The 16,220-nt window shown below is 41.0% G+C and overlaps 1 protein-coding gene across 2 annotated transcripts in view; it reads right to left on the bottom strand.

The window, feature by feature from the left end:
- Window positions 1–1,181: 1,181 nt before the first annotated feature.
- The window catches only part of REV3L (REV3 like, DNA directed polymerase zeta catalytic subunit), a 124,918-nt gene continuing 109,879 nt past the window's right edge, over window positions 1,182–16,220 (bottom strand). For both annotated transcript variants that reach the window (XM_086482432.1, XM_086482431.1), the window contains exons 23-32: window positions 14,205–14,449; window positions 13,364–13,472; window positions 12,286–12,492; window positions 11,528–11,637; window positions 10,377–10,491; window positions 8,475–8,612; window positions 7,407–7,597; window positions 6,266–6,512; window positions 4,641–4,850; window positions 1,182–2,264 (exon numbers count right to left, since the gene is read on the bottom strand). In XM_086482432.1, the coding sequence (XP_086338558.1) occupies window positions 2,124–2,264; window positions 4,641–4,850; window positions 6,266–6,512; window positions 7,407–7,597; window positions 8,475–8,612; window positions 10,377–10,491; window positions 11,528–11,637; window positions 12,286–12,492; window positions 13,364–13,472; window positions 14,205–14,449 (1,713 nt within the window). In that variant the 3' untranslated portion in view covers window positions 1,182–2,123. The remainder of the gene's footprint in view (window positions 2,265–4,640; window positions 4,851–6,265; window positions 6,513–7,406; window positions 7,598–8,474; window positions 8,613–10,376; window positions 10,492–11,527; window positions 11,638–12,285; window positions 12,493–13,363; window positions 13,473–14,204; window positions 14,450–16,220) is intronic.

Genomic DNA, 16,220 nt, shown 5'->3' with positions numbered 1-16,220 from the left:
CGGAGATTTAGATTAGATATTAGGAAGAAATTCTTCACTGTGAGGGTGGTGAGACACTGGCACAGGTTGCCCAGAGAAGCCGTGGCTGCCCCCTCCCTGGCAGTGTTCAAGGCCAGGCTGGATGGGGTTGGAGCAACCTGGTCTGGTGGAAGGTGTCCCTGCCCATGGCAGGGGGGTTGGAACTAGGTGGTCTTTAAGGTCCCATTCTGTGGTTCTAGGTACAATTGCAGTTATGGTGCCTTTTAAGTTACAGATACTCCAGAAAGCCTGAACACTAAACGTTAATGTTGTGGGGTGAAATGACTTGAAGTCAACTGCATTACTTTACCCCTGCCTTGCTTATGCTGAAATGTCACCTCTGTGCTGAGGCCCACGGATGAGATGAGATACCTGAATTTAGTAGGAATCCTTTTTTTGTCTGTGAAGCCAGGACGGAGTTGAGATGAGCACTTGCCTGTTTACTCCGGTGTTAAAGGCAACCTCTTGCAGTTAAATGTCATTTAATATTTTTATTTATCCCTGAAGCGCTGCCAAGCGCTGGAACGAGCGGTAATGGGTGGTCCTGGCACTTGCACTTTCATTCTGTACAGGAGGAATGCCAGAACGCCAGAGCAGCAGAGTTTTGTGCCTTGATGATTTGGTTTTATTTTTTCAGTTTGCATAAAAGCGCGTCGCAGTCCGTGGCTGTTCTGTTAGATACGTGATGATAGTTTTTATTCTGCTCGGTGTGGGTTTACATTGCACGGCACAATGTGAAATTTAATAGACTGACTTGGATCTTGAATGTAATAAATTCTGAACTGGAGAAGGCACTTGGGTTCCTTGATGTAAATAAAGTTTTGTTCTATTTTTCAAAGCTATGCTGGACTTTACCTTTAAAACGCCCTCCTGTTTTGACTAGCTGAAAAACGGAACTGTTTCTCCTCTGGTTTGGGGGGGGCCTCCAGGGATCGATATCGAGGTTTTAGATCCCAAAGCTTAAGCTGGAACCTGAATTGTGGATTCTTCACTCTCACTTGAGCAGTCCTGTCTGCTTCGCTCTTTGTGTTCCAAACGAGGGAAACAAAGGGGTCTGCAATTGAGGGCAGGCATGAAAAAAGCATATAATTTTTACCATATCATTTTATTCAACTTTAATATGGTTTCCATTATTAACTTCTAAAACAAAATGATTTCCAGTTTAGAAAACAATGCACTGACCACATAATTCCTTTTCCATTTTATACAGTTATACAAATATTCTAAATACACATTTTGTCAAGATGGTGGCAAATAAGATTTAACTGTACAGTACGTAAGGAAAGAAAATATTTTAAGCATATTTAGAAGCAATAGAAATGTCTATACAAAACAAGCAAAAATGGAATAAAATTTTATATTTAAAGTATTGCAACAGTCCCACAGGTTTGTAACAAAAATGTCTTTGCACAGTTCCTCACAATGCCCCATTAATAGCTAAAGCAAGACAGCAATTTTTAGAAAATAATGTTTCAAAATGCTACACGTGATACTACTGCTTGCACAGTCTGATCAAAATAACAATCTACTTGGAATCGAGCAAAACTTAGGAGGAGATATACCAACCGACTTTAAAATTATCTGTATAAAAGTCATTGCACATTATTTTACTCAGTTGTTTGAAAAGTAAAAAAGTGTATTTACAAAATATTTCGCAGACAAAATTATAAAGTGAATGGATAATATATAAGTAACACGTCTTGATACTGACAGTTCAAGAACACACACTAATGGTTTTATCGTCTCAAGAGGTTCTCAGTGCTCCTTCCTCCAGGAAGTAAACTTGACTTCTACTTTGAAATGGATTTACAAGATGTTACACAGAGCTAGTTCAACATCAGCATTATAAAACAGTATGTTAGAAACATGAAAGAAAGAAGAAATTTGTACATCTTAAAAAGTGAGCTAGTCATAGATCAACAAACGTATTTTGTTTTTTAATTTAGTTAGGATAAGCGTTCGTTATTCCTCAGATAATAAATCCGACAGTTAAAATGGAAATCCTGGACTAGATGAGAATTGGAAAAGCACCATGCACAATAGTCTTAGTGTGGTAAACACTGAAGAAAAAAAAATAGCACCTGGAATCCTGTAACACAGATCATTTAAAACTGGTCAAGTAGCTGGCGAAGATACGGTGCCTTTGACAGTTCTCTGCTCACTCTGGAGAGCTTGAAAAGTACGGGACAGTTGAGGGAGACACACGGGATCTGTCGATCGAAGCAGCCTGTACAGTTCTTGCATATCTAGATTGCATGTAAAAAAGCAGAAGAGATTATTTTAAACTTAACCCAGGCAAGGCATAAATCCCTCGCACTACCGCGACCCCGGCACTGTGCCAGCAGAGCGGGCACAGCCCTGCCAGCACCAAGCTCCCCCCCAGCCCAGAGGGATCAGAGAAGCTCCATTCGCTGCTGCTGCAGCCTCTCCTGCCCTGGCCAGACACGTGCTCGGGTCTCCGTCCTGCCAGGGAGGTTCTACTCCTGCCTGGTGGCACTTGGAAAAACAAGGTAAAGACGTTGAGTGGAATGAGGCGGGGCAGTGTGTTACATCCACGATAAGCTTACCCTGTTTAAGAGCTTCCCAGTGAAAAAGGACAAGAACGGTTATTCCTCTGCACAGGAAAGGGACTTGATCAATCCCAAGCCAGAAATACGCAGGTTCCGCTGCTCTCCTTGTTCACGGAACTACTTGTAAATGCTGCTTGAAAGTACTTTTAACATGAGGTACTTAATGCAATAAATAGCAGCAGGCACAGTTTTTCCAAAGGTAGCTACCTTCAGAGCGCTCTTTTGCTATTTTACTTCTAATCCTTTCCAGTACCTGCCACCTCCAACGGTTCTTCCAAAAAACTCAGAAATTTGCTTCCAACCATGCTTGTGTTTTGTAACACCAAAACGTCACACGATGTTGTCCTGCCTTCTGCATAGTTTGAACAACAAATCAGAATCATACACTCTTACTTTTAAAATGACTTCTTTTCCTTCTTTCCATGTTAAAATTATTTGGTCACCAGAGACCCCCTCAGCCAGGCCCGTCTCAGCACTGAATCGCTGCGCAGCGACCAGAAGCTCACCCTGGCAGCAGCCGGGGAGGAGCAGCCCCTCTCGGCCAAGCCCCACACGTGACCCCTCAGAGGATACCAGTCCTCTGACCTCGACCCTGACCAAAAGGGACCGGATTTACATGGTTTGCTCCAGGTTTGTAACCACTAGAGGCAGCTCAGAAGTCAGTCAACCCTTGTCCTCCTGAAAGGGGCTGTGGCTGGACTGACCACGAGGGACTAAACGAAATGGTACTCGAGACACTTTCTAAGTTCCGTTTGTGTAAGGGGGGAGAAGCCCACGGCCTTCATCTACGACATGTAGTTCTTAAGTGCGTTTTAAAACAACGTACAATTCAGTGTTATATCAGTTTTCTGCTGGCTCTGGCATGTTTGTAATGTAGGAGGGCCAAGAATTTAAGCTGTGAAGGAGACAGATATATATATATATGTATCTATATGCACACACACGTCTCCACGTTAAAATAACACAGATGCTCTTACAGAGAGGCTGAGTCATCAAGCACTGACTAGAACAGGGTCCCAGGCCCTGCCAACTGTTGTGTGCTGCAGGGACAAGAGAATGTTCTGACCAAACCCACTGATCCTTCCGTGGGCTGGGCCAGCCTGCCAAGTTCTGATGTAGTCGTCTCGAACACAAGCCATGTAAAAAGTTCAGGGTACCACAGGCAAACTGCAGAACACGTGTCACCTGCCTTTGCTGCCACTTACAAATCAGATCACAGCAAATACTACAAAATACAGCAAGAAATACAAGAAGTCCACACCTCAATAATGCAACGTTTATGAACAGTGAATTGTAACGGTTTTCTAGCAACAGATCCCATGAGAACCTGTCAAATCAATGCCTGGACTACAGCAACATTTATATCCCTGCAATTCAGACAAGTCTTTAAAAATGGTTCACGTGCTAGTGCTAAAAATCGATTTTAACAAAGATATTTATTAATGATAACATATGACTGTATGAAAATCAGGTGAGGATATGCGTCTGTTCCGCAAGGGGAGGTGTTGTGCTTTGCCAGAATATATTTGTGAGCACAGTCAGCCACCCTCTTAATTGATTTCTAGCTCAAGGGAAAAAAAACACCTTAGAAAATTCCTGTTGAGAGGAAAGGTAACAAAACCCCCAAGCTAAACCACATCCACGTTACAGATATAAATAAATACATTTTCTGGGAGAAACGTTTTTGTTACTAGAAAATCACCAGCTATTTTAATGCAAAAAAAAGTGAATCTTTCATGCTTCTACAACTCTCCATCACTGTCACTATAAAAAGGCACCTACAAACCATGTAAGATACTCTTAGAAAGAGAAGAAAAGGAGCAAAAGCATCTTCTGTTCCGATCCCCCCCTTTGCCTTCAGTGTTACGCCGAGCTAAGGAGAGCAACAGCTGCCGCGCTGCCTCCAACAGCAGTGGGAACAGCAAACAGCTGTGACACGTTGAACACCCAGACTGTGCTTCCCACTTCTGCTGGGGGCGTTCAGCAACAGGCTGCTTTGAAACGTCAGCTCTGTCCTCGGGCGACAGACGTCTGACCGTGCTTTAATCGTACCTTGACCAACTGCTCTTGCTTACGCTCCAGCTCGCGGATTTCCTGGTTGAGAATCACTGCCACGTGCTGTGGCTGGCTTCTGCACTTATTACAGATCCCATACTGGGTCAGTTCGTCACACACAGGACAGTGTAAGGTCGTGAAGTACTGGGAGATTGTGCCTTTGCGTCCTTCTAGCTCACTGCGGGCAGCCGAGGCAGCTTTCTGAATCTGTCAAAAGAAAAACCAACGAAGAGGTAATGAGCGTTGAAGAGAGCAGCTCGCCTTATTCCTAGATTACATAGCTGGTTTTTTAAAAGGAGCACGAATGTGCAACACAGCCGGCAGGGCACGGGCTCATACGCAAATTACTGACATGGATCCCATCGCTCTGAAGAGCGTAGCGCCTGCCCTGAAGTGATACACTGAGCAGAGCCTACCCGCACCTATTTCACAGGGAAACTCATTGGAAAAGAGAGAGAAACCAAGAAATCCTCAGTCACACGCCAACCTCCTGATCTCAGCTCAAACTCTACCTCCTGCAGCTGTTCCTTCGTAGGCGCTGATCTACTTCACATCCAAACGTGCCCTGGCTGCAGCCCCAGGGCTGCCTTCCGGATCCCACCTCCCCTCCTGCTGCTGTGCCGGTGCAGTCCCGGTCATGGAGCTGCCACCGTCCTTTGGTCTGTGGCTCTGGCTCATGCTCCGATTTCCCTGGACAAAGCTCCGCCACTGCCCCTCCGTTCTCTGCACTCGCTCCTGGCGCTGCCTGACTCGGCTTTGTGCTGCCCTTCACTCTCCTGCTCCAAACACCCAGCTGCTCTTCTCCCGGTCACCTGCTCGGTGCTCCCCGGCCTCGCAGAAAGTCAGGGCACTCTCTGCCTTTTAGAGCAGCTTGCTGCAGGTACTTAAGGTGAGCGTGTCAGCGCCATCGGGAAGGCAGAGGAAAGCAGCAGACCTCAAGTCAGTCAAGGCTCTATGACAGGTCTGCGGGGGGACACATGACGTAGTGCTGTGCTGCCGCAGTCTGCACGAAGCAAAGTAACCAACTACACAGATACACTTTCACCATCCCTTTTTGCCAGGGAAATCACAAACTAAAACCTAACACTTCTCTTCCTGCATCTCAATGGTTTCTGTAACTTTTTAGGAAAGTCAGTTTTGGTGTAATTAGTTTAGAATTTCTGGTGATACAGATTTTTAAAAAAAAGTGTTCCTGCTGCTGGGGCGTTGCCACCTTTTCTAGAGAGGAAAGTTCTTCGGAACATCTTGGAAAAAACAGGAGTTCCAACATCTACGAGGAGATTTAAAAGGTGGTACAGCCAAAGAGATGCATATACAAGTACTGCTGAAAATACACCGTTATGGCAAAATGTTCTTTTAACCTATGGAAGGGGTCAGAATACAGAACATGACTGTGATCAACCCTGCACAGAAGGGCTGGCTGAAAAAACTGATTTACTAAGTGAAAAAAAAACCAGACAGAAGATCTAAGAATCAGGTCTGCGTGTCTGGTATCAAACACTGCCTTGTAAAATAACCTTTGCTGTTGCCTCGTGTAAATCTCCTTCTGCTAAAAGTCAGGATCAAACTCATCCCTGTGTAGATGCGCTGCATGTGTAACCTGTTTGTTTCCAAACCCTTACCCGTGGCAGCTCGTGGTACCAGCTGAAGACGTCTATGCCAATAAGCGAGAACACCCTGGCCAGCGGCGGCAGAATCTGTTTGGTGATGTAGTACGTAGCGTTCAGCCGCAGGCTGGGGTCCTGCAGGACCTCGATGGGCCGCCTCACCAGCTGGATCAGGGGCAGCCCGGGCATGCCGTACACAATGACGTAGGGCACTCGCTCCCCAACTCGTGGTTCAGAGCGACGGTCATAGGCAAGCATTCTCCTGTTTAAAAACAGCCTTTATAATGCATCCAGAGACAAATCCATAGCTATTTCGCTCGCTCGTCGCCTCCCCATCTGACTGTATTAGTAGCTCTCCAGATGCCTGAAGTCAGTGTCCATTACAAAGCACAGGACCAAGTTGTTTCATTTTTAATCTCTCCCATGATCAGACCCAAATCTTAAAACTTGGAACACGAGCCCTAAAGATAGGTTCTGTTTCAGGTCACTCGGATTTCCATGCAGGTTGCTCTCTATCTATCCCTTCCTTAAGAAATATTTTAATAAAAAGCAGCCAGGGTACTGAAAAAGAGCTCAAGTACCCACAAATCAAAGGACAATTCAATTTGAAGCAGGTATCAATCCCAGGACTTGAATTTTATTTTAGTTAAAAAGCATGGCTTAATTCTTTAGATATTAAGCTAGGTGGCAAAATGTGCCAGGTCATGTTATCTATGGCTAGTAAACAATATCAACAGGATGAAATCCTAACTTTAAGTAAGGTGGTAGTTAAGAAATGAAAAATTATGCCTGGTAATGTATTTCGCAGCATGGAGAGATGTCACTATTACAATTTTTAACATATCGAATATTTATGAGTGACGGGCAATCTTGGAGAGTCAAGCCCTTGTACAAAAAGCAAAGCGTAACAGCAGTGAACACAGCGTTACAGGGTCCTGACAAGAGCCTTTACTCTGGAACACGCATGGCTCTTTCCAGGACTACGAAACGGCTTTCCAGGGCTGCCTGATGCCTGATCTCTCTTCACACACAGCAGAAGTCAGAGCCAACTGCTGCAGCAGTATCTGAAGGAGACATCTCACTGTCACCCAGAACTCGGCAGCACAAAGGTCAAGACAAAAAACCCCCTACGATCAGCACTCCTTCACCTCATTACCTGGTGATTTCCAGGGCTGGTACGCAGGATCCAGGTCTGTAAGCTGAGCTCCCTCTGTACTCTTTTGCGAAGATGAAGTCCTGCATGCTGGCTTTTCCTTCCAGTAACTTCATGCATTGATTCTGAACGTACTGTTTGATCTGACTTATGTCCCGTGTTTCAAATAGCAGCTTGATAGAACACTCAAGTATCTTTACAACCAAAGGAGGAAGGTGAGAAAAACACGTATGTTTAACTAAAAAGTAATTAATTCCAAATAATTCAGTAAATTATATGGAAATATTAATACACTGCTTAGAAAAAGTATCAGTTGTGAACTAGAATGCTAGTATGACAACAGGTTGCATTCTTTTCCATTCAAAGACATTCATAAACACATTACTGGACAACTTTTTCCTCCATTTGACACACCTTTCATGACATTATCCATACTCTGGCACTAAGACTGTTGCAACAATTACAGAGGTTTGCCAGATATGAGAGAAGATTTTTCCCATCATCTGAAATATTTTGCCTTAACTTTCTGACCACCTCGGCAAACAAAAGAGTTGTGATTAAAACGAAAAATGGAAGTAAATCCTCCTAAGCGGTCACCTTTCTTACGGGCGTAAATTTGTTTTGACTTGATTAAGAACAAGAGCCTTTTCTTTTTAATTCCCCAATACCTGGCTTAAAATAAACAGGCAAGGAAGTGTATTTTAAATGAATTCTTAGCTAAACTAGATTTAGGTAAGTGAGCTATTTAGCAAACACATCAGTGTGCCTCGGACTCATCTTGGAGTAATACTTCCAGTTAACGTGAACTGGATCAAGAATGGTCTTCTAGAGAACTGGCATGGGGCTGAGGCTTTTGATGGGGTTTTTAAGGGCTGTAAGATAGTGGGGTTAAGATAGAAAGTGCAAGTCCTTGTAGCACTGTGCAAAATCTTGAATTTAAATGGCTCGTACCAGAAAACCAGACGGTCTCAGACAACTCACAAGGACCAGAAACTCTGACAAAGGGCAAATACACAATGAAGTAACAGACTTCTATAGCTTCATTCAGGAAGAAATGCATCAGTATTTTACCTTGGAAACAGCAGGACAGGAGTCCCTTCGGACTGTCTCTATGCCTTTTGCGTCAAATACTGGGTCCTTCTGGTCCAGTGTTTCATACATGTAACCCACGTACCTCTTTTTAGTTTGCAGGACACAGGGCAAGTAGACCTGGAATGTTCAGAAAGAAGATAGCCCAGTCTGGCACGTTGGGAATACAAAGTGGCTCTGAACATAGAGGGTTTTCTAAGGAATACTTTGCTTTGTGGTTTGTTGTGTTTTTGCCTTTTTTTTTATCATTAAAACCAACAAACTAGATCAAAGGACTGTTAAGGAATGGCTGAGGAAGTTGGGATTCAGTGGTGTTCCATTCTTAATCACTTTATATTTTGTCAAGCTGTAAAGGCTAAGCAACCTGAAGCTCAGACGAAAGTGACACGCAGCATAATTGGTTTTGAGTACCTTTACTTTTCTGATTGCATCTGTCAGCCTTTGTACAGAACTGTATTATCTCTCTTAAAAAGGACGACAACTTCATTTTAATAATGAGAGAAGAAAACTTTCCCAGCAAAAGCAGTGGCTTTGAGCTTTCCATTTTCAAACTTCATCTAATTATGAGGTGCCTAAAATCAGCAGGCATCTTCATTCGGGAAAACTGTGCTTTTTAAATGCCTCTGCTTGGAGAACAGTTTCCTCACAAATGGATTTTTAGTCCTGATCTCTTTTGCTTGTTTTCTCCAGCCTCTTATTTCATTCTTGATTGTGTCAGTATTCATTGAGCAGTTTCAGAAGAACGGGGAACAATTTCTTCCCAGTATTACTAGAACACCACATCTTCCTGGCTCTCATGGAAGAGGGAGAAGTGAGTTTAGATCGCCTCGGGCTGAACAAGGTCCTGCACAGAGGTGTCCCACTTCCTGAACAGATGCTCCAGCTTTGAGGCACTTTCCTCTTCCTGTGCCAGGAAGCTGCCCTAGGAGAGTACTCAATATTTTGACCCACTGGCGAATAAGGGCACTTGAAGTGAAGCGCTCTGACACCTTCACCAGTATATCCTTGCACCTAGTATTTTTTTCTGGCTCATTACTCCTTCAGCTGAATGACATGGAATTGCCTCAAAGTGGGAAGGGTCCCTGTACGTTAGTCAGTGAGGAACAGTTGCTGTGCCTTCCACAGGTATCCTGACTTCTCTTGCTAATATTTTTCTACTGTATTTTCTGTGACAAATGGCAATTTGCTTATGAATTCTGATTGAATCTGTTGAGTCAGATATGTACTTTGAAAATATCTCGAGCACCTGAACTGATTGCTACTGACTTTCCAACAATAAACTTCCACAAAAATTAGTATTATATTGCCTTGCTCTTCTATAAAAGGCTTATTGTCATTAATACTTCTCCCAAAAGCCTACGGAATGGATTTTTCTGATTTTTCATTTTACATGTATCACATGGACATATCTTGAAGTGTGCTAAAGCTGGCTGAACAATAAGTTATCAGGTTTGTAATTAATGCTCTGGAATCACTCCAAGGGATGGTGTACATTTTCTCTACCAAGTCGCACACCTCGGTTTGATTGTACGTATATAATGCAAAACTGAGGGAGACATTTCCAAAAATTCATGAGACAGGAATTCCACATTGCTTGGTGCTGCCAGTGCAAGAGGCCACCAGGCACCCTGATGTGAAAGTAGGAATATTTCTTTTTGCTGTTCATGCTGCAGTGCTCCTCTGACAAGGTCCCTGAGGCACTAAGGAGCTTGCAATACACCTGCAGAAGCAGGGCAGCACACGACTGCTGTATATCCTTTATGCAATGTTAGTGTCCAGAAAATCTTTCCTCTTCACTCCCGCCCCCCCCGCCTTTTTTTTTTTTTAGGATAACAAAGTTTTCACCCAACACACTTGAAGCAAAGCAAAGTATCTTCCTTTTACCTTTTCAAACTTCAGTTTAACAGGTTTGGGGTTTGTTGCTGTTACAGCTTCAGCAATTTCTTGACCAATCTTAAAAGACTGCTCCTTCGTGGCTCCTTTCAAGAGTACGAACATGCTACGGGAAATCAGACACAGGAAATAAGCACAGATCTGGTCAACATAGTTCCTGAAATTTATAAGCTATTTCCTGGTGGCAAGGCAGGGATGTTGTTATCAATTCTGTTCCCTTCCTTCAGCTGGAAAAGCCAAAAACCTCAGAAACTTCAGTTCAGAATGAGATTAGGAGTGCTAAAGGCACAACAAATGCTGTTGACTCTCTGGTGAGGCAGATGTGACTGCTCAGGCAAAACCTGAGTTCCCAGGAGACAACTGTAGAGAGATCTGGCTATGTCCTTTTTTACCATTACAGGCGGCAATAGGATTTTACCTCCATTCTCCAGCAATTTCTTTTTTTTGGTGAAGCTACTATGAATTTAGTATATTTGAAATTTCAAGACTTTCATGAAATCTGGCTGAAATCAGTCATTGGATTCACAAATTATTAAGGAAGGACAGCCAGACAAGCTTTGTTTCCCATGGCTGAAAAATTATCCAAGACTAGCACCAGAGATGGATATGCCTAGAGTGTATCCTAGACTGAGAAATGGAAGATATTTATATTGATGTATTTCAGGCAGCCTAATCATATCTTTGTATGCTCTGGTGGCTGCTTCTGAATTGTGTCCGCTTTTGAAGCTTAAAAATAGCGCCTTCCTCTAAGTATCAACATGCAATGCCTACTATATTGTAAATACTCTATTTTCCAAAATAAAAAATATCATCAGAAACAGACACAAAAATATTAATTCAATAAATAAGACTTACATTAATTCACACCTGAACAAAATATTTTCTCCCCCCTCTTTCTGTTCCTCATAATTTTCAAAGGAAAGGAAACCCTCAAAGTTCTTTCTAAGAGTCCCAAAAGAAACTCCAAGAAAACAAATATCATTTACTTTGCATATTCTGCAAGACCTAAGTAAGCATCATCCCAGAGAGGGTCCATGTACTCTTTTCAGTATCATAGATTTCCCTCGTTGAGACAAAAGAAAAATATATCTATGAAGAACTGCTATGGTTTTAAAACACTGTAAGAGGCAGACCATTAATACCTGTCAGTATCACCATACACAACGTGAGCACCCCATTTTTTTGTATCGTTCACCAGTTTTATAGCACGCTCCAATGTTTCTCTGGCTTTGTGGACAATGCTATCCCCAACCTGCAAAGTTAAAGATAAATTGAAAATCTTTACTGCTAAACCCAATACTAGCTCTTGGTAAACACAGTCTAACCTTGCTTCTGAAAATTACTATATAGAGACAATGTATTTTATTTAATGGTTTAAATGCTTGTAATAAAGAAAAAGGTAATTTACATTACCCTAAAATAGCAAGAATTAAAGGAAGCGTGATCAAAAATTATTAAGAATTAAAATAAAGGAAAACTTGGTTTAAACTTCTTTAGGCATATTAGAAGTGTAAGGAGCACAACAAGACCGCGTAGGATCATTTTATCTAGTTTTTGGATTCTGCTGATTCTTCCTTTCATGAAAACTATGAAACAGCTACAATGTTTTATTTTATTTCCACTATTAGAACTGTAATCTACCTTTGGAGAGAGTTCTACAGAAATGCCAACTCCAAATGCTCTTTTCATAGGAAGAATAAAAATAAGATTTTTTTTTTTTTTTTAAAAAGGATCACAAATAAATCCCAAGTTGCTGATTTTCAGTACTACAAATAAAACCAGCTTTTATAAAGGTATTTAGATTAAACGTGTTTCAAATAATACTGCTGTGCTATCTGCCTATACTTTATTAATAGTGTCTTTTCCACAGTTTTTCTGCATTTTTACCTGCAAGGCTTACCTCAGTGCATGGCATTCTTCCAGAAAAATTAGCAGCAGTATAACCAAATGTAAAATTAGCTATAAATTTAAGACCCAACTGTCGAGCTTCAAGCATTCGAGTTATAGCCTTGTCATGCTTATAAGCCTTCATTGACTGTTTCACCATTATCCTAGTCTTCAAGATTTCTTCTAGCATTCTTGGCAGCACACCCTTTCTTATTGAAGGCTGCCACAAAGGGAACAAAGAAAAAAATTATGTTAAAGCGCCCAACCTAAATAGTTAAGAGTAAAAGCAAAACCCAGAACTGTTAAGATAATCACTGTTAAGAAGACAAACAAATTTGCAAGGTGCCTTAGGCACCAACGGTTTGGCTCTTCCCACAAATATTACGAGCAACTCGGAATACGGGCAAAGCTCTTAAGGGCAGGGTAAATAGCTTTTTGTTCTTTGTTTTCATTAGCCCCGCTAACCCAACGTTTAGATAACCTATTAACTAAAATGGGACTTCAATATTTAACCGTTAATTCTCAAAATGTTAAATGCTAAAGGAATACGATATTTTTAAAATTCTGCAAATATTCTTTACTTAAAGTTTTTGTTTTACATGAAATACATGTATGCCGGTGATTGGCTAATTATTTGTAAGAGCTCCAGGCCTTATTTATTAATTCATTACAAACCAGCCAGCAGTACACATAACACAAAATGAGAACAACAGAAAGCAAGTCAGGGAGTTTCATCTCCCGAACCATGATTCTCTTTCTAGGAAAACATTCTGCTACACAGGCAGAAGAAGAATGAAGTATTACACACAGATAATTGCTGTTTGATCCCCAAACTGCGCAAGTAAAATACAGTTTAATTATAGATGAAATAAGCCTTCAGTACAAATGAAATAAAGCATAAATATTTCCTGAACTGCCAGAAGTTCAGCAGTCTAACAAATATCAAAAAACACCGGGAAATGAGAAACTGAACCTCCCCCCTTCTGTCTGCTCTTAACGCAGCAAAATATAAACTACAAGATCAATCTGATCTTAAGCTAGTCAGCCAACAGGAAGGGAAAATGCCCGTCACAGAGCACTAATATCGTTACCTTGACAAAAGCTACTCCACTGGGTGACACTGTGATATCATGTCTAATCTGGTAAAGTAAGTCAGGAGGCACTCTGAGAGATGTACAGCCAAATTTGAATGCATCATATCTAATAAAGAGAAAAATTAAATATGAAGACAATTCATGCATTTACAGCCTGATCAAGGAAAAGCATCAACTCACATTAAAACGCTGGTAACACTAGCAAGGATACAATCACAATTATAATCTCAGGTATAAACAAACATACTATAATTTAAAATTCCTTAGCTATATAGAATTATAAATAAAATGCTATAATGACCAATGAGATTTTTTTCCAATTAACAGAATTGCCGTTAAGCTCACTAAGAGATGCCACACAGAGTAATTCATTGTATCTTTTCATTTTGAATAGTTAAGACCAGAGCGAACTACAACTGTTAAAAGAGAACAACAATAATTTATTAACATACAGCAGAATAATACTAGTTTTGAAACCAGGTAGTAGATTTATGTCACATTTTAACTTATTCTGAAGCAGTATGAAAAACTACCATCACCGCAATAATGGGACAGCTGTACACACATGGACATACAGTTAGGTTTTTTTAACAGAACAGAGTCTAATTCTGTGTTTAATTAAAAATACATATTGATGTGCATTATGTATATGTGTGTGTATACACCCCCCCACCCCCACCCACAGGGTAGATCTTTATCATCTCTATTGTGTAGCACAAAATGGTGCTATTCACACATGCCCATTGTTTCCAATGACAACCAGGGGTTCTCAGTACCTTAGAAGAGATGCTGAAGTCTCTACAGAATTAAAGCTTGTGAGGAAAGATTAACAACTTACTTTCCTAAGTTTTCAACATGTCCCAGGCAGGTTGAAAAACAGTAGTTGTATGCTATCACAATGGAGGGATATAATGACTGGAAGTCTAACACAAGAACAGCATTGCTGTAGAAGCGGGATTCTGGCTCCATTATTAAGGGAACACATTGCAGGGCTTTCATCTGAGCTCGCTGCTGGATGCTGGGTGTCACAGGAATATAATTCATTGGCTTTGCAATACGCAGCATCATAGATTCCACACGATACTGCAAAACAGATTGGATATAGTCATTGTAATTTCAAAAATGCAGAATAAACTTGGGTGTATCAAACTGTGTAAGTACACACTTACATTTCCTGAATTTAAAGCACGGACAACTAGTTTTCCAAAATAAATAGCCATACTCTCACTTTTAAGGTACATTTTCTATCACATACAGTGGAACTTTTCCATGGGTTTCCTCATCATTTAGCCTTAATAACTAAAAATCAAGCACTTCTAATTTTTATCTATGGAAAAATAAACATCCAACAGGCTGCAACAATATATACGGATGGCCATGCTACAGTCAGTGAATGAGCATTTACTAAACTGTATTTTTGTGAGACTTGCAAAATATTGAAGAGAATGAAGTATAACAATGCAGTTGATGACCATTTTCCAGGTCATCATTCCAGGAATGATGCACTGCATCTTTATTTCAACATTTGGGAAAACAGAGAAATGAACATGGGAGCTGTATAAGCTCGAAATTGTGCCTCCAAGCTTTTAACCATGAGAAGCAACTAGAATGTACTTTGCAGCAAGAGAATCAAAGTAAGAATCTAAGTCAGCCCATTTCAAAAGTCTGCTGCTTTGCACTGGGTACCATGCTTTCTCCCTGATGATGCCACACGTAGTATAGGAAGCACAAAACCCCCAAAAGTTTAAGAACTTTCACCTTGTTCAAGACGTCACAAAATGTCGTATGTGGAGGCAGCACCATGAGAAAAAAACATCCCTATTTATTTTTTATTCAATGCTCTAGTAAGGCTTTAAAAGCACTGATAGCCAGGTATTCACTGTGTTCATTCACAAGAAATAACAAAATAGCTGAAAATTACGTACATGGGTGGCAAAGGACTGAAAATCCAAAAATATCAAAGAACAATCCCATATAATTCTAAGATTCTGTTCTTCGTAAGCAACTAAATCACTATTCAAAAGCCCTCTGCCTGACACAATACATATTCGAGTATTGTACTGAATGACTTAAGTATAATTTCTTTAACTTTGATGTTATAAATGAACGTAGAGAACCAACAGCTTTAACAAGACCCTGCTATCTTACAAACAGGTTGGGGTTTGAAAGCGTAGCTTTGCAGAAGTATAAGCTGCTGCTGCCTTGCACTAATTTGTGTCCAGGGATGAGGTCAGATGTGTGATGAGGTGGTCAGGGATTGGATCTGGCAAGAGCTAGGGGTTTTTTGTTTTGTTTTGTGTTCTTTTTTCCTAGTTTTCATCAAGTTCTTCAATTGTCTGACTAATAATCCATAGGCCTATGACAATTTCCCTGTTAGATTTGTTTAGTCTACTATGGAATACTCAAGATAGCTTAATAAAATAAAAGAAAAAACTACCTTTAAAAAAGGTCTTGTAAAACTTTGTAAGAGATACAAAAATATGGAAAAAATAAAATATCTGAAATCTATTATTAGTGCTACTCCATTTAACAACTTTTTCAGCTAAGGAGAAAAGGAGTATCTTCATAAACGGCAGTGATGATTCTCCCGAGTGGAAAAAATTATTTGAGGTGACTGGGAATTGTTGCGACTGCTATTTTTGTGATCTAGAAAGTTTCAGTGGAAACAAAACATACGTGCACAGAAGGAAAGAGAAAAGAACAGTCAGGACAGAAAATGCAGCATGTTTCTGTTGCTCACTCCCACTCACAGCCATTTGAGAAAATGACAGGCAGAACAGTCTTTGCGGGCTGCAATCGTGACAGTTTAAGCATATCTACGTTGGCAGTATGCCAGTCCCACCCTCCCTGTCCC

The sequence above is a fragment of the Leptosomus discolor genome, chromosome 2, assembly GCF_034619465.1.
Source record: "Leptosomus discolor isolate bLepDis1 chromosome 2, bLepDis1.hap2, whole genome shotgun sequence".
NCBI lineage: Eukaryota > Metazoa > Chordata > Aves > Leptosomiformes > Leptosomidae > Leptosomus > Leptosomus discolor.
Note: the sequence above shows the minus strand (reverse complement) of the source record. Positions and strands in the feature narration are given on the sequence as shown.